Here is a 25,641-nt window from a genome sequence, read left to right as displayed (position 1 = left end):
TGTGTTCATCATACAATTTAAAACCATAAACTGAAAGGAAGACAATACACGGCTTTAAAATGAAGTTGTGCGTGACGTAGTATCAAAGCAAACCGATCTTTATGTTAATTTCTTTGTAACTTCTTTTTTAAGGATGCCGGGGAGTTTTATGCTAAATATAAAGAAACAAGATTGAAGAGAAAGGAAGATGCATTGAGTCGGGCTGAACTTGAAACACTTCAAAGTGAGTTTTAAACATTGTCTTCTTACTGTGTTAACAATATCACATAAGACTGATTATTTAAATTTGGATTTTCCTTTAAAGTCAAAAGTAATTAAATTTTCTGTGCTTTCATTACCATTCTCTAAGAGCAGTTACTTCCTTAATGTATTAGATGTGGAAAGTACTATATTAGTTATTGCTGAGCCACCCATAGTTCAGTATCAGAGGGGGGATAAAATCCACATGAAGTCATATAGTTTGTCAAATCTAGGAAGCATCCCAAATCAAGGAAGTCCTAACATACCCCAGTGTTGTAATTGTCATTGATATTTAGTGCCATTTCTGTCCAGTTGGTCATTCAGCTTGCTGTAAAACAGTATCAACTCAGAAACCTGAAAATAGCAATGACTTTTGTTCTGAAAGTCTTTGCTTCATCATTAGTTGATGTATTATTATACAACGTGAAAACCCTGGACTAAATTATCGGTGTGTTGAAGTCTTCTATTGAACACTAAAGACAGTACTTGCTGATTTTAGGAAAAGTTAAACATACAATTAAATAAGGCATTTCTCCAGCCCCAGTCTTTTTGTCTCATTTTGACAGATCTACATCTTTCCCACATATATCCCCTCCTCCCTTTACTTTGCTTTATTTTTTTTAAGTTTATTTATTGGGGTACCTGGGTGGCCCAGCCAGTTAAGCATGCGACTTTGGCTCAGGTCATGATCTTGCAGTTTGTGGGTTCGAGCCCCCGATTGGGCTCTGTGCTGACAGCTCAGAGCCTGGAGCCTGCTTCAGATTCTCTGTCTCACTGTCTCTTTGCCCCTTCCCTGCTTGCTCTTTCTCTCTCTCTTTTTCAAAAATAAATAAACATTTAAAAATTTAGCTTATTTATTTTGAGAGAGAGAGAGAGAGAGAGAGAGAATGCACGCACATGAGAGAGAGAGAATCCCAAGCAGGTTCCACACCGTCTGCATGGAGCCCGACCGTGGGACTCCAACTCACGAACCATGAAATCTTGACCTGAGCCAAAATCAAGAATTGGAGGCTTAACCGACTGAGCCAAAGGCAGCAGTGTGATGTCCGACTTTGCTTCTGGAGTCACGTCTTTCTTTGACTGTAACTGGGAAAAGTTTCTGCTTTTAAGGGCCCATGTGATTAGACTGGGCAAATTTGGGTAATTCGGGATAGTCTCCCTTTTCAGGGTGCTCAATCTTAATCATATCTGCAAAATCCCTTTTGCCATCTAAGGTAAAATATTGCCAGACTCCGGGAATAGAATGTGGACATCTTCAAGGGTCCGTTTTTCTCCCTACCACAATCCTTCAGGTGTCTGGGCAGCTTTAGAACAGGGGCTGTTTCTTTTTTATCTTTATGTCTGCAGAATTAACTACAGTGTCCTGGCGCACAGTAAATGGATATATTGGATGAATATATGAATTAATGCCATGCCATGAATATTAATGAGCACCTATCCTGTATAGAACTCTGTTTTAAGGAGCACATAATTTAACTTCTAAAGTTTCAGGGTACTTGGGTGGCTCAGTCCATTAAGAATCAGTCTGACTCTCAGTTTCGGCTCAGGTCCTGATCTCACGGTTTCATGAGTTCGAGCCCCGCTTCAGTCAGTGCAGAGCCTGCTTGTGGTTCTGTCTCTCTCTCTCTCTTTCTCTCTCTCTCTCTCTCTGCCCCTTCCCTGCGCATGCTGTCTCTGTCTCTCTCAAAGTAAATAAACTTAAATAAATTCAACAACTCTACATACTATGTAATTTTCAAGCCAAGGATATCAAAAAGTAGATTTCTGTTAAGAAAGAGTTTAGGATGATAGAAGATTACATATAAAGATAAGCGTTGGGGAGAATGAGTGGGCAAATGACTATTATTGTTGTATTAAAAATACTGAAACAAGTTTGTTATAGTAATTGTTGAGAAGTTTTAATTATGGTGAGTAAATCAATAAAAGTCTAAATGTAATATTTAGAGTTAATGTGGATATACATTTTATAGCTTTCATAGGCACAGCTTATTTTTATGTAGCTTTTGTAACAAACCACTTAATTGTTATAATTTTGGCATATATATTAGAACTCTGTAATAATAATTTGTTAAGTTTATACACTAAAACTTGGAAAATAAGAGTTAGACATAAAATATGTATCACAATCTAAGATATTTTATCACAATGTAAAAATTCCTTGTTTGTGACCCATTTTCCCAAAGTCACTTGAAAATTTTTGTTCTAAGAGTTTGATGGAGGTTTTTAAGCAGATTAATAATTCTGGTTTTTTTTGTTATTGTCTAATAAAAAGATGATGTAAAGAAACACATGTTCGAATACATAAATATATGAAAACTCTGTTTGCTAGTAAAAATACGTAGTAATCTTTTAAATATTTGAAAATTCATCACGAGCTTATCAGTTATTGAAACTCAAAATGGAAACAGCACTACCAGAAAGCATATTAAAAACCGTATTCATACCAGCAATGAGTAATAAGACTTCTCATGCTCATGTTTTTGGTATCAGTGGTACATTAGGGAAAGGTCATGGTATCAACATTAAGAATGTTAAAGTACAGTCACATTATTAATAATGTCAGAAACTGTCATGTATTTTTTAATGTAGTCTCTAATGGTTACATGCAAAGAATCTTTTAATTAATTTTGTTAACTTCATTACAGTGTTCTGCATTGTATACTTTAGAATTAATATATAAAGGCCCCAAATCCCCCAGTGTGCATTTCATTTGCCCCTATCCTTCTTAATTTTAAAGACCATCATTGGAGTACTGAGTTCATAATAACATTTCCATCTGCTTAATTGAGTAAATGCTTCTCATGTAGATTAGCAGTAGCTATTTTATGCTGCCTGTTTTTCATGACCTAATTGCTAATCTGCCCTCAAGAAATCTGCTCTACTGCTGAGATTGTGCAGTACCCTCGGAGGGCCGGACCGTAAGGTGTGGTGGTCTCATTAAAACAGTGTGTTAGGACGGGAAATACGGAAAGGACGATTTCTTAAAAATAAACATCATTGTTCTGGGAGTCTATGCAGAAGATGTGATAGCTGTTTGGAAAACTAGAGGCCCTTATTTATTTATTTATTTATTTATTTATTTATTACCAGCTTAATCAATTTTTATGTTTCATATTTCAATACGTTGAATATTTATACATATGACTTTTTCATTGTTAATGATATTTTTATACATTCTCTAATTATATGAGTTTTCTTCTAAGTCAATAGATGCAAATTCTAAGTACTATAATGAAACAGCTCATATCATGAATGGGAAAAATGAGTTATTTTATAAATAAATTGGCTCTAAAGGTGAAAATTTGAATAGACAAAATTGGGGGAGGAAGAATAGAAGTAAAACTTAATATTTCCCTTATCTTTTTCTCCATACCTTATATGATGTCAAACAGAAACAAAATCAAGTAATCAAAGCCTTACAGTCAAGTACTTTTTGGCTGCAGATATGATAGTTTCAGACATTAATTATATTTTCTCCTAGTTTTGTGGTCCCCATTGCACACCCCAGTGATGGACCTAAGTACAGCGAGAAGGTGGAGGACTTTTTAGGGGGACAGGATGAGAAAACATGCACCTTCCCTAGAGTAAAGGGAGACTGGCTTTTAGAAAACTCAGGTTCGTGAAGAAATGAGATGCTAGTGCTGATTTAAGGGGTTGGTTGTGAGGAGGACAAAGGAGATAGGGTAGAGGTAACTCCAATTTAGGTTAGCACATTTACCCTGTGGTAATACAGTGTGCTCGTGGGTGGGAGAACACTGTCGGAGATAACCTAAGAAAAAGCATATTCCAGTCAGTAGCTCCAGTACGTTTGGAAACATGACCAAACAGAAACTCTGTACCTTAACTTAGGAATTGTGTTATATAGTAAAACCTAATAGGAGCCCTGGTCCCAAGAGTTTATATGTAGGCAGAGAATATCTAAAGAACAGTATTATTTCTTAGGTACTTTGCTCAAGTAACAATGCAATGTGGATTTTTTAAATCATATAGCTCAAATGTAAATTTACAATTCCTTCAATATTTCAAATTCTATGTGGTGTAGGCTTTAGTATAATGCCGTCTTAACACAATCTTAGTTTTCCCACTGAAATGATTTTAAAACCTTTTTATCCAACTGAATATGTAAACATTTATGGCTCTAGATTAAATTTGAACTAAAATTTTAACAATTAATTTACTTAATTTGGAACTAAAAATATACTTCTTAATATTATGCTTTTTATAAAATAATGTGTCCATGAAAAGCTTCATGCAGGAAGGTATTTTTGTGTGTCTTGTTTACAACCCCAGAGCCTAGAACAATGCCAGATATATGATAGGTAACTCAGGAAATACTTGTCAAATGGGTTAATGAAATACTTACTGTATTGTTCTTTTCTACTTCACACTTGTTAAAAGAATTTATTAAAACTTTTCAGTAACATTTTTGACAAGAAGATCTTTGTAATCAGTAAATCAGTAAAACTGCTTTTTGAGTGATCAACACAGCTTATTTATTAACACAGCTTATTAACAGAGTATACCCTCTTTATTTCCGTGTATAATGAAATATGGTCCCATGTATGGTGCTGACGCTGGAAACTTTATCCCAAGCCACAAGTACCTAGCCACTTAATGTTAGGATTTTTTTTTCCTTTCTTCATGATTGCTACAATAAAACCACTGTATTGTTTCTTTTTTTTCCCTAGTATTTTTTATTATGGTAAAACACACCTAACAAAATCTATCATCTTAACCATTTTTAAGTATACAGTTCAGTGGTATTAAGTATGTGCATAACGTTGTGCAGCCATCACCCCATTCATCTCCCATAGCTCTTTTCCTCTTGTAAAACTGAAAGTCTGTACCCTTTAGATGGTAACTCCCTATTCTCACCTCCCCACAGCCCCTGACAACCACCATTCCACTTTCTGTCTCTGATTTTGACTAAGTATCTCCTGTAAGGCTGATCACATAGTATTTTCTGTTGGGACTGGCTTATTTCACTTAGCATGAAGTCCTCAAGGTTTATCCATGTTGCGGCATGTGTCAGAATTTCCTTCCTTTCTAAGGCTGGATAAATAATATACCATTCTATGTGTACGCCACATTTTGCTTATCCTTTCAAATTTCTGTCAATGGTTACTTGGTTGATTTCACTTCTTAGCTATTGTGACTAATTCTTCTATGAACGTGGGTATACAAATAACTCTGAGTCCCTGGTTTCAGTTCTTTTGGGGGTATACACAGAGGTAGAATTGCTGGATCATATGATAATTCCTTTTTTAATTTTTTGAGGAACCAACATACTGTTTTCCATAGCAGCTATACCGTTTTCTATTCCCACTGACAGTGCACAGGGGTTCCATTTTTGCCACATCTTTGCCAACACCGATTTTGTTTTGTTTTGTTTTGTTTTTTTATTGTAGCCATCTTGATGGGTGTTTCTTTAAGGAAATATCTATTCAGTGGGGTGCTTGGGTGGCTCAGTCGGTTGAGTGGCCGACTTTGGCTCAGGTCATGATCTCACAGTTCGTGAGTTCGAGCCCCACGTCGGGCTCTGTGCTGACAGCTCAGAGCCTGGAGCCTGCTTCGGATTCTGTGTCTCCCTCTCTCTCTGCCCCTAACCCATTTGCATTCTGTCTCTGTCTCTCTCAAAAATAAAAAAATAAACCATTAAAAAAAAATATATCTATTCAATACCAAGTTTGAATTGGATTGATTTTGTTAAGTTTTAGGAGTTCTCTATATATTCTGGCTATTATCCCTTATGAGATATATGATTTGTAAATATATTCTCCCATTTTGTGGGTTACCTTTTTACTCAGTTGACATTGTCTTTTGATGCACACAATTTTTTCATGAAGTCTAATTTGTCTATTTTTTCTTTTGTTGTTTGTGCCTTTCTTGTCATATCAAAGCATTCATTTGCCAAATCCAGTGTCTTAAAGCTTTTGCCCTGTATTTCCTTCAAAGTTTTATAGTTTAAGGTCTTACATTTAGGTCTTTGATCCATTCGGACTTCACTTCATAGTGGGTAAGGGTCCAACTTCATTATTTTGTATGTGGATATCTAGTTTTCACTTGTCGAATTATTGCTTTTTTATTTAACTTTTTACTTTGAAATCATTATAGATTTATAGGAAGTTGCAAAAGTAGTGTAGAGAAGGTCCCATGTACCCTCCTAAAAACCGGGAACTTGACCTTGATATGAAGTGTGTGTGTAGTTCTCTATCATTTTATCACATACGTGTATTTATGTAACCACCATCCCAATCAGCCACTACCCCTTTATGATCACACCCATCTCCTCTGGTTCCCCCATTATCCCTAATATCTGGCAACTACTAATCTATTTTTTATCTCTGTCATTTTGACTATATGATTTAGAGAATGTGATTTGGAGAATCATACAATATTTGACTTTTTGAGATTGGCTTTTTCACTCAGCATAATACTCTTGAGATCCATTGAAGTCATTCCATGTATCAGTAGTTCGTCCCTGTTTATTCCGGGTATGGCTGTACCACAATTTGTTGAACTTTTCACCAGTATAGGACATTTTGGTTGCTTCTGGTTTTTGACTGTTACAAATAAGGCTACTGTGAATAGTCAGGTGTACATTTTTGGGTGAACCTAGTTTTTGTCCGGGATAAATGACCAGAAGTGCGATTGCTGGGTGATAGGTTTATGTTTAGAGTTCAAAGAAACTGCCAAATTATTTTCCAGAGTGCTTGTGTACCTTTTTACATTCCTACCAGTAATATATGAGAGATCTAATATCTCTGTACTTTTACCAGCATTTGGTATTCTCACTTTTTAAAATTTTAGCTATTCTAGTAAGTTTGTAGAGATATCTCATCATGGTCTTAATTTGCATTTCCTTGGCCAGTGATGCTGAAACATTCATGGGCTTATTTGCCATCTGCGTGTCTTCTACAGTAAATTCTTTCTTCATGTCTTTGGCCTATTTTCTAATTGGAGATAGATAGATAGATAGATAGATAGATAGATAGATAGACAGACAGACAGACAGATTTTTTTTTTTTTTACCATTGAGTTTGAGACTCCTTTATATAATCTATATATGACTCATTTTCAGATAGGTGGTTTACAAATGTTTTCTTCCAATCTGTAGCTTGTCTTTCATCTTCTTAATAGTTATTCACAGATCAGGTTTTTAATTCTGATGAGGTCCAATTTATTGTTGCTATTTTCTGTGGATTATGCTTTTTATGTTATTTTTAAAAACTCTTCACCGCCCTATTCTAAAAATTTTATCCCATGTTTTCTTCTAAAATTTTTTTAATTTTATGTTTTACATTTAAATCTATGATCCATTTTGAGTTAATTTTTTATAAGGTGTGAGGTTTAGGTTAAAGTTTTATTTTTTATTTTTTGCCTATGGATAGCCAGTTTTTCTAGCACTATTTTTAAATTTAAATTAAATTAAATTTTTTTGGAGAGAGTGCGTGCATGCAAATGTGCAAGTGGGAGAGGGGCAGAGGGAGAGAGGGAGAGAGTCTTAAGCAGGCTCCATGCTCAGCTCAGAGCTTGATGTGGATTTGATCCCGTGACCCTATGATCAGGACCTGAGCCAAAATCGAAAGTCAGACGCTCATCCAACTGAGCCACCCAGGCGCCCCTCTTTTTTTTTTTTTTTAGGTCAACTAGGGTGATTCTTCCCACTTTCCTATCCTTTTTCAAAATGTTTTAGCCAATCTAGTTCCTTTGCCTTTATATATAAATTTTAGAATAATCACCTGTGTATCCGCAAAAAATCTTGCTGAAACTTTAGGGATTATGCTAAACTTGTATATCAATTTGGAGAGAAGTGGATATTAACTATCTGGAGTCCTTTAATCTCTGGCTACTTATATCTTCTTTGATTTCTTTCTTAAGTGTTTTGTAGATTTTAGTATACAAATCTTTGTTAGATTTATATCTAAATGTTTTTCTTTTTGAGTGATTATACATGGTATTGGGTTTTTAATTTCACTTTCCATGTGTTCACTGCAGGTAAAGAAATGCAGTTGATTTTTTCTTTAATTTTTTCTAAGGTTATTTATTTTTGAGAGAGAGAGAGTGAGAGAAAGAGCACACACATGGGAGGGGAGAGAGAGAATCCCAAGCAGGCTCCATGCTGTCAGCACAGAGCCTGAAACGGGGCTTGATCTCATACATGTGAGATCATGACCTGAGCTAAAACCAAGAGTCGGAGACTCAACTGACTGAGCCACCCAGATGCCCAAAATGCAGTTAATTTTTATATTTAATTATGTATCTTGCAACCTTGCTAGATTTACTTGTGAATTATAGAAGTTTTTATATAGGTTCCTTGAATTTTCGGTATGGACAATCATGTCATATGACAATAGGGATAGTTTCATTTCTTCCTTTTCAATCTATATGCATTTTATTATCTTTTCATTTCTTATTTTGCTAGCTAGAACTTTCAAAACTATGTTGAACAAGAGTGGTGTGAGAGGACATCCTTCCTTTATTTCCAAACTTGGGTGGAAAGCATTTAGTGTTTTACCATTAATTATGTAAACTGTAGGGGTTTTTTGTTAGATACTTTATATGAAGTTGAGGAAGTCTCCCTCTATTCCAAATTTTCAGAGTTTTTTTTTTTATCATGACTAGAGGTTGACTTTTGTTAATTTTTTGTATCACTTAAGATGATCTTGTGATATTTCTTTACTTGTTAATTTGGTGTATTATAGTGATTGAGTTTTGAATATTGAGCTAGACTTGCATCCCTGCAGTAAATATCATATAATCTTGGTATATAATTCTTTTCATATATTGCCAAATTCTATTTGCTAATATTTTGCTAAAGATTTTTGCATCCATATGAGAGATTTTGGTCTATAGTTTTCTTTTTGTACTGTCTTTGTATGTTTTGGTATCAGAGTAGTACTAACATCTAAGGAATTGGAAGCGTTCTCCTATTTTCAGAAAGAGACTGTATTTAATTGGTGTTAATACTGTAAACATTTGGTAGAATTCCCTGGTGAGACCATTTAATATTGGCCTATTTTGGGAGTTTTTAAATTACAAGTTAAATTTATTTTGTAATTACAAGGCTATTCAAATATCTATTTTATATATCTATTTTATGGGGAGTTGCAGTGGTTTGTATTTTTCAAGCAATTGGTCAGTTCCACCTAAATTGTCAAATTTATGTGTGCACTGTTGTTTTTAAAACTAATTTACTATCCTTTTGATGTCTGCATGTCCTGTAGTGATTTCTCCTGTTTCAGTGTTAATATTGGTAACTTTTTTTCTTCGTCAGTTTTGCCAGATGTTTGTCAATTTTATTGATCTTTTCAAAGAACTAGTTCTTTGTTTCATTGATTTTTATCTATTGCTTTTGTTTTCTCTTTCATTTATTTCTGTTCTTAATTTTATTATTTTCTTCCATCTGCTTGATCTTGTTTTGGTTTTGTTTGCTTTTGATATGGAAGCTTAGATTATGGTCTTGAGGTTTTTCATCTTATCTAATGTAAACTTTTAGTGCTTAAAATTCCACTCTCAGCACTGTTTTGTCTGTGTCCCACCTATTTTGATACATTATATTTTCATTTGATTCAGTTCAGTATTTTTTTTCCCTTGAGACTTCTTCTTTGATACCTGGATTGTTTTAGGGATGTTATTTAGTTTCCAAGTGTTTGGGAATTTTCCTGTTATTTTTCTGTTATTGATTTTTAGTTCGGTTACATTGTTGTCAGAAAACCCATTCTGGGGGCGCCTGGGTGGCTCAGTCGGTTGAGCGGCTGACTCTGGCTCAGGTCATAATTTCGCGGTCCGTGAGTTCGAGCCCTGCGTCGGGCTCTGTGCTGACAGCTCAGAGCCTGGAGCCTGTTTCAGATTCTGTGTCTCCCTCTCTCTGACCCTCCCCTGTTCATGCTCTGTCTCTCCCTGTCTCAAAAAAAAAAAAAAAAAAAAACAACTTTAAATTGTTAGGAAAAAAAAAAAAAAGAAAACCCATTCTGTATGATCTCAATTCATTTAAATTTTTTGAGATGTGTTTTATGGCCCAAGATACGGTCTAGCTACGTATATATCCCATGGGCATTTGAAAAGAACATATATTCTGCTGTTGTTTAATGGAGTGTTGTTATGCTCCCAAAAGTCCCCAAGGCTCTGCTCTTTTTATTTATTTTTTTGTTTATTTTCTCTGTTTTTCAGATTAGGCAATTTCTATTATTCTGTCTCCAATTTAACTGATTACTTTCTCTGTTCCGTTTTTCTGTTGAGTTCTCAATCATTACATTTTTTTATTTTAGTTAGCATATTTTCAGTTCTGACATTTCCACTTGGTTGTTCTGTATGTCTTCTGGGTCTTTGTTGTTGACTTTTTATTTCATTTGTTTTGAGGATGTTCATTATTACATGTCAAACCATTTTTATATGCCTTCTCTAAAATCCCAGTCGGATCCTTTGCATGTCTTTTTCATCTTGTTGATTATTTTTTTCATTCAAGTTGAGATATTCTTGGTTCTTGGTTTGATGAGGGATTTTTTTTTTTTAATTAAAACTTGGACATTTTGGCTATTATGTTATAGTTCTCAGAATCTTGTTTAAGTATACTGCCTTACCTGATGTTCTATGGCAATGCTGTAGCTGAGGTGAGGAAGGAGAGAGTTGCTGCCCTGTTACACTCAGGTAGGGGTGGAAGTCCATGGCCTGTTTTATAGCTGCAGGAGAGGGTGGTTGTGGATCTTCCTAGGGTTGGGCAGGTGTGAGTGTCCTCACTTACCAGTAGGCTGCCTCTAAGAACACTCCACTAATATCCCCTTGCTGGCATAGGTAAGCAGGCCTACTTACAGCTCCCCACCTGGCCTTTGCTGACGTCGTTGAGTGTTTGTCTCTTTACTGCTGGGCAGTTGTGAAAGCCCTAACTCTCCTGTAGGCTTTCTCTGAAGCCACCCTGAAAGCAATGGGGAGGGATGCCTCATTACCCCTGGGTAGCTATGGGAGCCCAGGCTACCCCTGCCCCTGCCATTGACTTTACAGGAGGAAGGGGTAGGAAAGAAAGTCTGGCTTCCTACACAATCTTCTCCCACATCACCCTGGTAGTGAGATTGGGGCGCCTTATTATAGCCTCACAGTGACAGAAGTCTAGGCTTCCCATCAGCCTTTGCTGGCAAGGAGAAGAGGTTGGCCACAATTTTGTCTTTTGTTTGCTTGAAGTAAATCAGTTGTTATCTAAACTTGTCTTGCTATGCGAGGAAACCCAGGGTACTCACCACCTTGGTGCTCATCATGTCCTGCCATACCTAGCTGGCCTGTCTTCTCTTCAAAAATCAGTCTTCCTATATTTGTTTTATATGTAACATTTAGGGTTTTTCAGTTTTCTTAGGGGGAGGAGTATGGAAAAGTACTTTCCCTCCATTTTTTTAGAAGTGGAAGTTTTGAATTACTTTTTTTAAGCGATTTAAAAAAAAAAGTTTATTTTAAGAGAGAGAGAGTGAGAGGGGGAGGGGCAGAGAGAGAGAGAGGGAGAGAGAATGCCAAGCAGACTCCATGCTGATAGCACAGGGCCTGACGCAGGGCTCGATCTAACTGTGAGATCATGACCTGAACCAGAATCAAGGTTTGGATGCTTAACTGACTGAGCCACCCAGGTGTCCCTTTAAGTGATTTTTTTTAAATGCTTCTTTACAAAAACATCAAACACTTGAAACTGTGATACAACACCCTAGACATAATAACTACACTTATTTGTTTATAACTGATTCTCTTCAAGAAGGCAAAAACTAGTACTGATGAGGTGGATTCTAGCTTATACGTGTTTTCTTCAAGCAGTGCTTTGCTCAAAATAAAGGAATTGAGAGAAACTGAGTAATGCGACGTACGTCATGAGGAATCAGTTCTATGACTTCTTCCCCTTTCATGAGAAATATTTTGAAAAACAAAACCTGGTTGCCTAATTTGGGCTCGTATGGTACTCTGGTAATGCTGTCTTTTTAGTTTTTTGATACTTTTATTAGACTCACCTGTCATTTAAATTGCTAATTTTCTATTACAGTATCAGGAACTTTTTTTTAAAAAGTCACCATCTCAAAAGCCTGAAAATATAAAGGTGTTTAAGCAATATAAGGTAAAATATAGTGGTTAGATACCACATAATTTGTAGTTAAAATATCCCTTTCTAACTGGAACTGTTCCCACAGTACTATGTTCTTAATGTACATTATTCTTGGCATAAGCTAACTTTACAGACTTGAATGAAATGTGAGTGAATGAATGCATGATACTACTCCTCCCTTCAAAGTTTCCTGTTCACCCGGCAATTTTTTATTTGAAGGTGAAATAAAATTCATAGAAAATTATGTATTAATTTGTGGCTTCTTTTGATCTTTTCCTTTTGTTGTTTCTCCCGGCCCACATATGTGTTTTAGAAATTCTTACTTTCTTCAGAACAGCCCCTCTTTGTTTATTAGGATAGTAATTTTTTTTTTTTAAGTTTAGTTTTCTTTTCTTTGAGAGAGAGCTAGAGAGCAAGTGGGGGAGGGGCAGAGAATCCCAAGCAGGCTCCATGCTGTCAGCACAGAGCCCGACACAGGGCTTGAACTCACCATCCGCGAGATGATGACCTGAGCTGAAATCAAGAGTCGGACACTTAACTGAATGAACCATGCAGGCACCCCTAGGATAGTAATTTGTAAATCATGATAATACTATCTTTTTGCATAGTTCTTTATAAGTTCTTTATTTTCCACGTTCATTCTAATCATTTTATATGTGTTAATCTCATTTATTTCCCATTAACAACTCATCAGATTCAGTATTACCATTATTCGCATTTTACAAAACAGTAAAGGACTATAAGAAAAAGAGCTAGTAAATTGCAGAGGCTGAGTTTTAATCCCAGATCCGTCCACAGTGAGAGCTTTTTCATTCATTCATTCATTCTCTATTTAGCACCAGACATCGTCCCAGACACTGGGAATTCAGTAGTGAACAAAATAAGAATTTTTGCCCATGTACAAAGCATCAGTAAGATGAGTAGTGATAGATGCTGAGGCAAAATATAACAAGGAAGAGGGATAGGGAGCGTGTGTGTGTACACGTGGATGTGGGAGGCCTGCTGCGATTTAAATAAGGTGGACAAGGAAGGCCTCAATAATAAAGAGACATTTGAGCAAAGACCTGCAAGGGGTTAGGGAGTAAGCAAGGCAGACAAGGGAGTGGGTTTCAAGTAGAGGAAACAGATGAAAGGAGGCATAAATCACGTGGAGCCTTATATTCTAAGAACCTGGCTTTTACTCTTAGTGAAATGGGAGGTCTCAGGAAGGTTGTGCAGAGGAGTGACATGATTTGACACGTGTTCTCAGAAGAGTGACTGTGAGGTGAAGAACAGACTGAAACAAGGACTTGAAACAAAGAGACCAGTTGGGAGCTCTTTTAATAATCCAGACAAGAAATGGTGATGGCTTGGATCAGGGTGATAAAAGTGAAGAAATGGAACTCTTCATGTATTTTAAATTCGAGACAAGATTTCCTACCAGATTTCATACAGGATATAAGAGAGAAGGGGGGACTGAGGACTCCCAAGGTTTTGGACCTCCGTAGGTCGAAGAAATGGGAACTTCACTGGAAAAAGCAGACAGAAGGGAAGGGATTTTACCAAGAGCTTAATTTAGAAGACGGTTCTATCCCTCCTTAATATTTAGAGCACATTCCTATACAAGCCAGGATTTAACTTCTGCACCTGTGCTGTGAGATAGGTAGAGCAGATATTTCATTTTGTAGGTGGAGACTTAGAGATAAGTAATGTAAAGGAGGTACTACTGTATTGGTGAAGGACTAATGACTTATAGAAACTAGTTTTTCTGACTACTTGTTTCCTCTTTTTTCTACCACTTTTCATATTAATGACGTGATTCCAAATCTTTCCTATTCTGATAACTTTTCTGACATAATCTAGTTTTTCAGTTCTGCGTTATAGTATAGTGCTTAAAACTAAAACTTCCTTCCTGGGGCACCTGGTGGCTCAGTTGGTTGAACATCTGATTCTTGATTTCAGGTAATGTCATGATCCCAGGGTCATGGGATTGAGCCTTGCATCGGGCTCCACACCAGAGTGTAGAGCCTGCTTAAGATTCTCTCTCTCTTCTTCTGCCCCTCTCCCCCACTCTTGCACTCTCTCTATAAAATAAAAATTAAAATTAAATAAAACGTATTTCCTTTTCCTTTTCCAAGTTATGTTTCATTAATAACTGCTGCACTATTGTCAGAGCATTTCCAAAGAGAAATTCTCTGTGCCTGCTAGAAAAAGAAGATAACAAGTTAAGATGTTATGACTTTGCTCAATTTAAACTCTGTTCTACTGTTTTCAACACCATAGAGATACAAGTGTTAAGACCTAAAGAATATCCTCAGGTTAATGGTCAAGGACCCCAAATTACTATTCAGCAAATGTGTCTTAGCATAATAAACACTTTTGCAACATGTGACAGGAAGTATTTGGTCTAAGTAGCTGGCCCACTAGTTGAATTGTTTAGTGTAAGTTTCCAGATATATGAGAAGATAGGCTACTTATGCCAGAATATTTTGTTTTTTGTTCCAATGAAGACCCAAACTCTTCATTGTTTTGTTGAATAGGAGCATTAAACAGAAGGACTCCTTTAAGATGGTATTTGGCTCATTTCTCCTTCCTTTTATTTATTTATTTTTTTAATTTTTTTTTCAACGTTTTTTATTTATTTTTGGGACAGAGAGAGACAGAGCATGAACGGGGGAGGGGCAGAGAGAGAGGGAGACGCAGAATCGGAAACAGGCTCCAGGCTCCGAGCCATCAGCCCAGAGCCTGACGCGGGGCTTGAACTCACGGACCGCGAGATCATGACCTGGCTGAAGTCGGACGCTTAACCGACTGCGCCACCCAGGCGCCCTCTCCTTCCTTTTAAAAATCATACTGTGTAAAATTTTTCTTTTGAGAGGAAACCATTTCTCTTCATTCACTAGACAGAGTACCTTGGAAATTATTTATCTTTTCTTTTTTCTTCCAAGATTTTATTCAAATTTAAGTTAGGAAACACATAGTGTACTATCGGTTTCAGGAGTAGAACTTAGTAATTCATCCCTTACATATAACACCAAGTGCTCATCCCAACAAGTGCCCTCCTTCATGCCCACCATGCAAGTAGCCCATCCCCCCACCCACCTCCTCTCCAACAACCCTCAGTTTGTTCTCTATTGTTAAGAGTCTCTTATGGTTTGCCTCCCTCTCTGTTTTTATCTTATTTTATTTTTCCTTCCCTTCCCCCATGTTCCTCTGTTTTGTTTCTTAAATTCCACATATGAGTGAAATCATGTGGTATTTGTCTTTCTCTGACTTATTTTGGTTACCATAATACACTCTGGTTCCATCCATGTTGTTGCAAATGGCAAGATTTCATTCTTTTTAATGTCTGAGTAATATTCCATCATATATGTATACTACATCTTCTTTATCCACTCATCAGCCAATGGACGTTTGGACTCTTTCCATAATTTGGCTGTTGTTGATAATGCTACTATAAACATCGGGGTGCATGTATCCCTTCAAATCAGTATTTTTTTTTTTGTCCTTAGAGTAAATACCTAGTAGTGCAAATCAGTATTTTTTTTTTTGTCCTTTGAGTAAATACCTAGTAGTAGCACTACTACCTAGTAGTAGTGCTTTTTATCTGTGTTGTAGGGTAGTTCTATCTTTAACTTTCTGAAGAACCTCCACAGTTTTCCAGAGTAGCTGTACCAGTTTGCATTCCCCCCAACAGTGTAAGAGGATTCTCCTTTTTCTGCAGAAAACATCTTTTTCTGTGGAAAATAACCTTGCCAACATCTGTTGTTTCCTGAGTTGCTAATTTTAGCCATTCTGATAGGTGCGAGGTGGTATTTCATTGTGGTTTTAATTTGTATTTCCCTGATGATGAGTGATGTTGAGCATTTTCTCACGTGTCTCTTAGCCATTTGTATGTCTTTTTTTGAAAAATGTCCATTTGTGTCTTCCGCCCATTTTTAACTGGATTCTTTATTTTTTGGGTGTTGAGTTTGAGAAGTTCTTTATAGATTTTGGCTACTAGCCTTTTATCCGATATGTCATTTGCAAATATCTTCTCCCGTTCTATAGGTTGCCTTTTAGTTTTGCTGATTGTTTCTTTCACTGTGCAGAAGCTTTTTTTTTTTAATGTTTATTCTTTTTGAGAGAGAGAAGGAGTGAGAGAGCACACAAGTGGGGAAGGACAGAGAGAGAAGGAGACACAGAATCCAAAGCAGGTTTCAGGCTCTGAGCTGTCAGCACAGAGCCCAATGTGGGGCTTGAACTCATGAACCATGAGATCATGACCTAACCCAAAGTCAGATGCTTAACCGACTAAGCCACCCAAGCGCCCCTCTGCAGAAGCTTTTTATCTTGATGAAGTCCTAAGAGTTCAATTTTGCTTTTGTTTCCTTTACCTCCAGAGATATGTCTAGTAAGAAGTTGCCACAGCCAAGGTCAAAGAGATTGCTTCCTGTGTTCTGTAGGATTTGATGGTTTTCTGTCTTACATTTAGACATTTAATCCATTTTGAATTTATTTTTGTGTATGGCATAAGAAAGTTTCATTCTTCTGCATGTTGCTGTCCAGTTTACCCAACACCATTTGTTGAAGAGACTTTTTCCCATTGGATATTCTTCCCTGCTTTATCGGAGATAAGTTGACCATACAGTTGTGGGTCCATTTCTGGGTTCTCTGTTCTGTTCATTGATCTGCATGTCTCTTTTTTGTGCCAGTACCATACTGTCTTGATGGTTATAGCTTTGTAATATAGCTTGAAGTCCGGAATTATGAGGCCTCCCGCTTTGCTTTGCTTTTTCGACATTACTTCGGCTATTTGGCATCTTTCTGGTTCTATACAAATTTTAGGATTGTTTGTTCTAGCTCTGTGAAGAATGCTGGTGTTGTTTTGATGGGGATTACATTGAATGTGTAGATTGCTTTGGGTGGTATAGACATTTTAACAATACTTGTTCTGTTCTTGGTTAGCTAGTTTTTGTTTCTTGCCTTTGACAGGCTTGCCATTAGGAATCAATCTATCTTAACTTGAAGCCCATAACTTACAAAATTTTAATAGGACTTACAATTCCAGCAAAAATACTCTATATTTTCTATTTAACTACTTCCCCATGAAATTCATTGTGCTGCTTAAAGATCTTAGATTTTTTTTTCTTGGATGAACTATAAACACGGATGTGTTCACAACCCCAAAATTCATGATAGCTGGGCCCACACTAATTATATAGAGTTTATTGAAATCTGGAGGAAAGATGAGGGTAGTTAGCAGATAGGACTTTTTTTCCTTTAGGCATGTTTTGAAAACACCTGTTTTTGTTTTTGTTTTAATATATGAGAGGTTTTGCCAAGTGTAAAATGTTAGTTGCTATAGTCTTAGCCCTGTATTATTAAAGCAGCAAGAATTTAGTAAATATTTATAAGCTGTAGGTTTGTTGGTTTTAGAAATTGTATTTTCAGAAAGACTTATGTTGTATAATCTTTAAATTTTGTTTTTTTATTGATATCTACAACTTGGTAGAAATATATAAATATACATTCACATATATTATTTATTTTACTGATATGTTTCTTTCTTTCCCTTTATTGTCTCTTCCCTTCCTCTTTATCTGTACCCCCTACATACCTTGTAGGCATTCATCCATATTTTTCCCCATACTCTTATAATAATATTCAAATGTATTTAGATGAAAATATATATGCAAGCATATATAGGGATTTGAAGAGGCATTATTTTGCTTTGCAAATAGAGAATCTTATATGCTTTTCTGTATCTTGCTTTATTACTCAATGAAAATCCCTGTAAGTCAACTGGTATAGCTGTACTTTAGTATCTTTTTATGGTAATTTAATATTCCTTAGTATAGATACATCACCAACAATTATTCAGTCATTTCTTCTATTAATATGCATGTACTACATTAACAGTTTTGTATCTCCATGCTAACAGACACATATACATATATACCACATACTTACATACAATTACATTTTAATGCTTTTGTTTCTGAGGGGATTGCTGGAGAAAAGATTATTTTTTTTATTTTAATCGATTCTCTTAGATCACTTTCCGAAAAGGCTGTAATATAATAATTCAAATTTCTACCACCAATGTAGAGATGGCCCTTTCCCTGCCAGCAGTACCTTTTGTTGGATTTTTACATTTCTGTCATACGATAGGTATAAAATCATATTTTGTTATTACTTCAGTCTGCATTTCTTTAACCTTTTAGAGGTTGTGAGTATTTTTTCTTGTTTCTTGGCCATTTGGATTTGTTCTTCTGTAAACGTTGCCCATTTTTTTCTCTTGGGTGCTTACCCTCTTGTCAATATATACTATCTCTATATATTCTATAGATCAATCTTCTATTTGTACTCTAAATTGTAGATATTCTTTCCAAATATATTATCTCTCTCTCTTGATTTGTTTATTCTTTTTTTTTTTTAATTTTTTTAACGTTTTTATGTATTTTTGAGACAGAGACAGAGCATGAACGGGGGAGGGGCAGAGAGAGAGGGAGACACAGAATCGGAAGCAGGCTCCAGGCTCTGAGCCATCAGCCCAGAGCCCGACACGGGGCTCGAACTCACGGACTGTGAGATCATGACCTGAGCTGAAGTCGGACGCTTAACCGACTGAGCCACTCAGGCGCCCCTTTATTTGTTTATTCTTTCTCTTTTTTATAGCATCTAGGTTTTCAGTCTTAGTTAAAATTTCCTCATCTTTAAATATTGCATGTAATTTTTTAGATGTCTTTTTGCAAGATGTTTATTGTTTGGGCTTTTAAAGTCAAGTCTCTTATCTAACTGGAAGTTACTTTTACGTATTGGATAAAATTATGTCTACTTTCCTTTCCAATGGATATTAAGTTGCACCTGCATCATTTATTAAATCATTTTCCCACTGAATTGAAATGTTTAGGGATTCTCGGTTCTCTTCTAGGAATTTATCTATTTCTATGCCAATATCATGAATTTTACCATCAGCATTATAGAATCTGCAAACACACATGCACATACAGTAGTGAAGATATGGTTATAAGGCATTCGACTGTAGCAATTAAGAATGGAGTTTCTTCTCAGTATTGCCTCTAATCAAAATGGGATTTGGGGTGACTGGGTGGCTCAGTTGGTCAAGCGTCCGACTTCGGCTCAGGTCATGATCTCACAGTTAGTGAGTTCCAGCCCCATGTCAGGCTCTGAGTGTCAGGCTCTGTACTGACAGCTCAGAGCCTAGAGACTGCTTCGGATTCTGTGTCTCCTTCTGCCTCTGTCCCTCCCTTGCTCTCACTCTCTCTCTCTCTCTCTCTCTCAAAAATAAATGTTTTTTAAAAAATGGGATTTGAAGAGGCCAGTTGATATTGATAACTATCCCTGCTGCCACCAGATTAGATTTTGCCTTTGTTAAAATATTGAAAAGATGAATATATATGCTATTCATTAAAGAGCCACTGTTATACCACGTAGTATGTTAGAGTTATATAATTTTCTGCATATCAACTTAAAAGATTAGATTTAGCTCTCTTTTACAAATGAGAAAATAGACACTTGTTCTAACAGGGTTAAGTTACTTGCCCAATATTATGGCACTATTCGGTGGTAAGGATAGAATTAAAACACTAATGACCAGGCTCTTTTGTCAGTATGAAATGTTTCATGAAAAGTACTTTGAAAACTAAAGATCTAAACAAATTGATATAGTGGTTATATCATGATCATCATCTCATCGTTAGCATCTCTGAGTTTTCTTTAAAAACAATGCAGTAGCTAGTGCACAATAAAACAGCTAGCTATTTACAGCAAAGCAGTTGTAATCTTTTTTAACCCCCTTCACCCATCTCTCCACTCCCCACACCCACCTCTGGCAACCACTGATCTCTGTATTTGTGAGTGGGTTTATTGAGGGTTTGGGTTTTGTTTTGTTAAGCTTCCCCATATTAGAGAGATCACAGGTATTTGTCTTTCTCTCTCTGATTTATTTCACATAGCATAATGCCCTTGAGGTTCATCTATATTCTTGCGAATTGGCAAGATTACATTCCTTTTTATGGCTAAATTATATTCCATTGTATAGAGTTCTATTTTGATGAAAGAACAATTTTTTCAAGATACAGTATGAATAAAATGTTTAAAATTCTTTTTTATTCTTAACAAATATCAATAATTGATTCTCTTAAACATTTTTAGAACAGAAGAAAGTTAAAGTAAAAAAACCAAAACCTGAATTTCCTGTATATACGCCTTTAGAAAGTGCATATATTCAATCTTATGATCATGGAACTTCTATAGAAGAAATTGAGGAACAAATGGATGATTGGCTGGGAAACAGAAACAAAACACAGAAAAAACAGGTAAATAAACTTTAAAACATTTCTTTTAATTGAGTAAAATACGGAAAAGCACATAAAATACAGATACACAGCTCAGCGAACTATCACGATTTGAACCAAGTTAACTGTTGCCAAGATCAGGATGTAGAACATTGCCATTGTCCTGAAGCCTCCCTCATTCTTCCTCCTGGTCTGTACCTTCCTCTTCTTCCACAAGGATAAAACCACCCTGACTTCTAACATCATAGGTTAGTTTAACCTGTTGCTTGAAGTTTCTAAATGGAATCATCCTGTTTTAGTCCATTCAGGCTGCTATAACCAAAGTATGATAGACTGGGTGGCTTAAACAACAAACGTTTATTTCTCACAGTTCTGAAGACTGGGAAGTCCAAGATCAAGACGCCGGCAGATTCGGTGTCTGGTGAGGGCCCTCTTCCTAATTCATAGACAGCAGTCTTCTCGCTGTGTCCTCACATGGCAGAAGAGGTGAGAGAGCTCTCTGGGGTCTCTTGTGTAAGGGCACTAATCCCATTCATGAGGGCTCCACCCTCATGACCTAATCATCTCCCAAAGGCCCCACATCCCAATACCATCACACTGGGGATTAGGATTTCAACACATGATTTGGGGGGAACACAGAATTCAGTCCATAACACATTCCATGTGTACTCCTTTGCATCTGCTTTCCTCCATTTAGTGTGATATTTGTGAGATGTGTCCATTATTGTGTGTAGAAGTAAGTTGTTCATTTCATTACCGTATAGTAGTCCATTTAGAAATGTAGCAGAATTTATTCTGTTGAAAATTTGTATTTTTTCCAGCTTTAGGCTACAGTAAATAATTTTCCTGTGAACTTTGTTGTACTTTTAGTATGCATATGTGTACATTTCTATTTTTGTAGTTAAGTTGCAGGGTCGTAGCTCAACTTTACTTCTAAACTATTTTTTAAAATATTTTTATCAATTTATACTTCAGCAGCAGGATATAAACATTCCAGTTACTCTACATTCTTGCAACATTTCATCAAGTCTTTTATATTTTAACCATTCTGGTAGGTATATAGTGATATCTAATATGGTTTAATTTGCATATTCTTTGATCAATAAGATTGAATGAATACCTTTTCTTATGTTTTTGGACACTAATATTCTCCTATGTGAATAGGAGAGTTGGGTTGCCTATGCGTTCTATACTGATTTGTAAAGAGTTCTTTATATAATTCGTAAACAGGTCTTTTACATATATTTTATTCCACTCTGGCTTGCCCTTTTACTCTCTTAATGGTTTCTTTTGATGATGAGAGTCACTAATTTTAATTACCATGCTTTTCCTTTACTGTCCTTTCTTTGGTGTTTTTCGTGTTGTGTTTAAGAAATCTTTTCCTACCTTGAAGTCATAAAGATTAATTGCTAAATTCTTCTACAAACTTTAATGTTTTGTTTTTCACATTTAGATCAATAATCTCCTGGAATTTATTTTTGTGTTTTGGGGTGAAGTAATGTTTAAGTGTAATTTTTTTTTCAAAAGTTTTCAAACAAGTTGACTCAATTAATGAAAATACTGCTTCCTACAACTCTACAAATAACCATCTTTATCATGAAGCAAGTGTTTATAACTGTGTGGGTCTGTTCAGGCTTTCTACTTTGTTCCGTGAATCTACTTGACCATCCTATGCCAATACCATACGGCATTTATTACTGTAGCTTTGTAATAGGTACCTGGTGCAATAATTTTCCAGCTCTGTTTTCCTTCTACAAGATTTCCACTTTATATTTTCATACACATTTTTGAAGTACTTGTCATTGTCCACAAATTAGTCAGCTGAAATACTCAATTGGGATTATATTGAATATATAGAGATCAATTTTGGAAGAATTCACATCCAGACAGCATTGAGTCTACAAACCATGAATAAACCCATTCATTTATGTCTTTAAAACACTTTAATAATGTATTGCAGTTTCTTGTGTGTACATATTGCGCATTGTCTTCTTGGATTTATTCCCTGGGTATTTAGTGTTTTTAGAGGACATTGTAAATGATATTGTTTCTTTAATTTCACTTTCTAATTACGTTTGATATATAGAAATATGATGGATTTTTTTAATAACCTTTTATCCAGCAACCTTGCTAAATTTATTTTTAAATTCTATTTATTTGTATGTTATGCATTTTTTTCTTTTGTGCTAATTAGGATCTCCAGTACACATAGAATAGAAGTCATGACAAGTATCCTTGTTTTGTTACCCATCTCAAAAACTTCCATCATTGAAACTTTATTTCAGCTGTGAAATTATGTTTAAAATTTTATCATTTCATTATTAAATATGACCTATGTTGCCAGCTTTTTATAGAATTTTTATTGAGATATATTTCACATAACTTGAAATTCACCATTTAAAAGTGCATACACTTTGGGGTGCCTGAGTGGGTCAGTTGGTTAAAGATCTGACTCTTGGTTTTGGCTCAGGTCATGATCTCATGGTTTGTGAGTTGAGCTTTGTGATGACAGTGCAGAGCCTGCTTAGGATTCTCTCTCCCTCTCTGCCCCTCCCCTACTCACACTTTCTCTCTCTCCCTCTCTGTCTCTCTCTGTCTCTCAAAATGAATAAAGATTTTTTTAATGCATAGTCATTAGTGATTTTTAGTCTGTTCACTGTGTTGTGCAACCATTACCAGTATCTAATTTGAGAACATTTTCATCATACCAAAAAAATAAAAATAACCCTCTACCTGTTAGCAGTTATTTCCAATTCTCAGCCTTTCTAGTCCATGACAACCACGAATCTACTTTCTGCCCCTATGGATTTGTCTATTGTAGACATCCCATTTAATTAGAATCATGTAATATGTGCTCTTTTGTGTTTGGCTTTGCATAATGTTTTCAAGGTTCATCCATGTTGTAGCATTTAATGGTACTTCATTTCTTCTTATGGCTGAATAATATTCCATTGTATGGATCCGTCACATACTATTTATTCATTCATCAGCTAATAGACATTTGATTGATTCTCCTCTTTAGCTGTGATAAACAAAGCTACTCTGGACACCCACATACAGGTCTTTGTGTAAACGCTGCCTTTAGTTATTTGGTTTCCCTCAGTTCATTGAACATATTTAAAATAGCAGATTTAAAGCTTTCATCTAGAAAGTACATTGATCTTCCTCAGGCACAGTTTCTGTTTCTTTATTCCTTTGTATGGGACATACTATCTTTTTTCTTTGCAGGGCTTGTAATTTTGTTATTGTTATTGAAGATCAGATATTATCAATATTATAACTTGGCAACTCTGGAAACCAGATTCTCTCTCCTTCCTAGGATTTGTTGTTATTTGGGCTAATTGTAGTTGTCTGTTTAGTGGGGGTTTTTTTACACTAATTTTCTGAAGTCTGTGTTTTTTGTCATGTGTGAGCACTGAACTCTGTTTCCTTAGCTTAGTGAACAGCTAGTAATTGGACAGAGATTTCCTTAAATACCTGGAGCCCAAAATTCTTCCAGTCTTTGCCATGGCCTCTGTGTATGTGTTGGAGATTGCCTGGTGGTTTATAACTCTGCCCTATTCTTTTCTGTTTCCAAAGAGACTCAATGTCAGCAGCCGGTGAGAACTTAGATTATTTTCAGGTCTTTTCTGAGCATGCTCATAGCCTTGAGCATGCACATGGACTTCTAGATTCCCGGCAATGTCAGAGGATCTCATTCCTCAGCCTTTCCCCCCATGCTTTTTGGTTAATCTGTTGCTTTCCCAACTGTTTTCTGTCACCTCCGTCAGCAGCGGCTAAGATATCAGCCTGTAAAAGTTTTCAACCAATGCCTCCAGGGTAGCAGCTTTAGAATTAGGCCAATTTTGACTTAGGCAAAATAAAGACAAGCTTTTTGGACCAGTATTCCAGGCAGCCAGCAGACAGGTTAGAACAAATAATTGTTTTTACTTCTTTGCAAATTAGCTCATTCTGCTCCTGCCATAATTAGGAATCAGTTATTATTTGCACAGGCTGTGATGAGCTGTGGAAAAGGGTATATGACTGGGGTCAGTTAAAGTGCCGCAGAGTTTGCTGTGCTTTTTTTTAAATTGAAGTATAATTGACATACAATGTTATATTAGTTTCAAGTGTACAACATTATTGATTTGACATTGTGTACATTACTCTATACTTTCCACAGTAAGTCGTCATCTGTCACCATACAACGTTGTTACAATATTATCAACTGTATTCCCTGTGCTGTGCTTTTCATCTCTGTAACTTATTAATTTTATAACTGGAAGTTTGTAGCTCTTAATTTCCTTCATCTCTTTTGCCCACGCCCAATTCCCCTCCCCTCCAGCAACCACCAGTTTGTTCTCTGTATTTAAGAGTCTTTGGTTTTTAGATTCCACATATAAGTGAAATCAAAAGGTATAGTTTTCCTGTCTGACTTATTTCATTTAGCATAATACCCTTTAAGGCCATCCTTGTCACAAATGGCAAGAGCTCATTCTTTTTTATGACTGAATGCTATTTCTGTGTGTGTGTGTGTGTGTGTGTGTGTGTGTGTGTGTGTGATCTACTTTACCCATTTGTCTATCAATGGACACTTAGCCATATCTTGGCCATTGTAAATAATGCTGCAGTAAACTTAAGAGGTGCATATATCTTTTCAAATTAGTCTTTTCATTTTCTTTGGGTAAATACCCAGTACTGGAATTACTGGATTGCATGGTATTTATATTTTTATTGTTTCAAGGAACTTCTGTACTGTTTTCCATATTGACTGCACTAATTTACATTCCCACCGACAGTGCACAAGTTTTCCCTTTTTTCCACATCCTTACCAACACCTGTTATTTCTTGTCTTTTTGATACTATCCATTCTAACAGGTAAAAGGTGATATCTCATTGTGTTTTTGATTTGCATTTCCCTGATGATGAGTGATATTGAGCATCTTTTCATGTGTCTCTTGACCATCTGTATGTCTTCTTTGGAAAAATGTCTACTCAGGTCTTCTGTTTTTTCATTGTAATGTTTGATTTTTTTGGTGTTGAGTATATAAGTTCTTTGTAAAT

At 36.0% G+C, this 25,641-nt stretch overlaps 1 protein-coding gene across 1 annotated transcript in view; it reads left to right on the top strand.

The window, feature by feature from the left end:
• The window catches only part of DNAJC1 (DnaJ heat shock protein family (Hsp40) member C1), a 217,498-nt gene that overhangs the window by 96,069 nt on the left and 95,788 nt on the right, over positions 1–25,641 (top strand). Inside the window, exons 7-8 of the mRNA XM_027073603.2 lie at positions 133–223; positions 20,456–20,619. Of these exons, the coding sequence (XP_026929404.2) occupies positions 133–223; positions 20,456–20,619 (255 nt within the window). The remainder of the gene's footprint in view (positions 1–132; positions 224–20,455; positions 20,620–25,641) is intronic.

The sequence above is a fragment of the Acinonyx jubatus genome, chromosome B4 (assembly GCF_027475565.1).
Source record: "Acinonyx jubatus isolate Ajub_Pintada_27869175 chromosome B4, VMU_Ajub_asm_v1.0, whole genome shotgun sequence".
Taxonomy (NCBI): domain Eukaryota; kingdom Metazoa; phylum Chordata; class Mammalia; order Carnivora; family Felidae; genus Acinonyx; species Acinonyx jubatus.
This window is presented reverse-complemented; position numbering and strand designations above follow the sequence as displayed.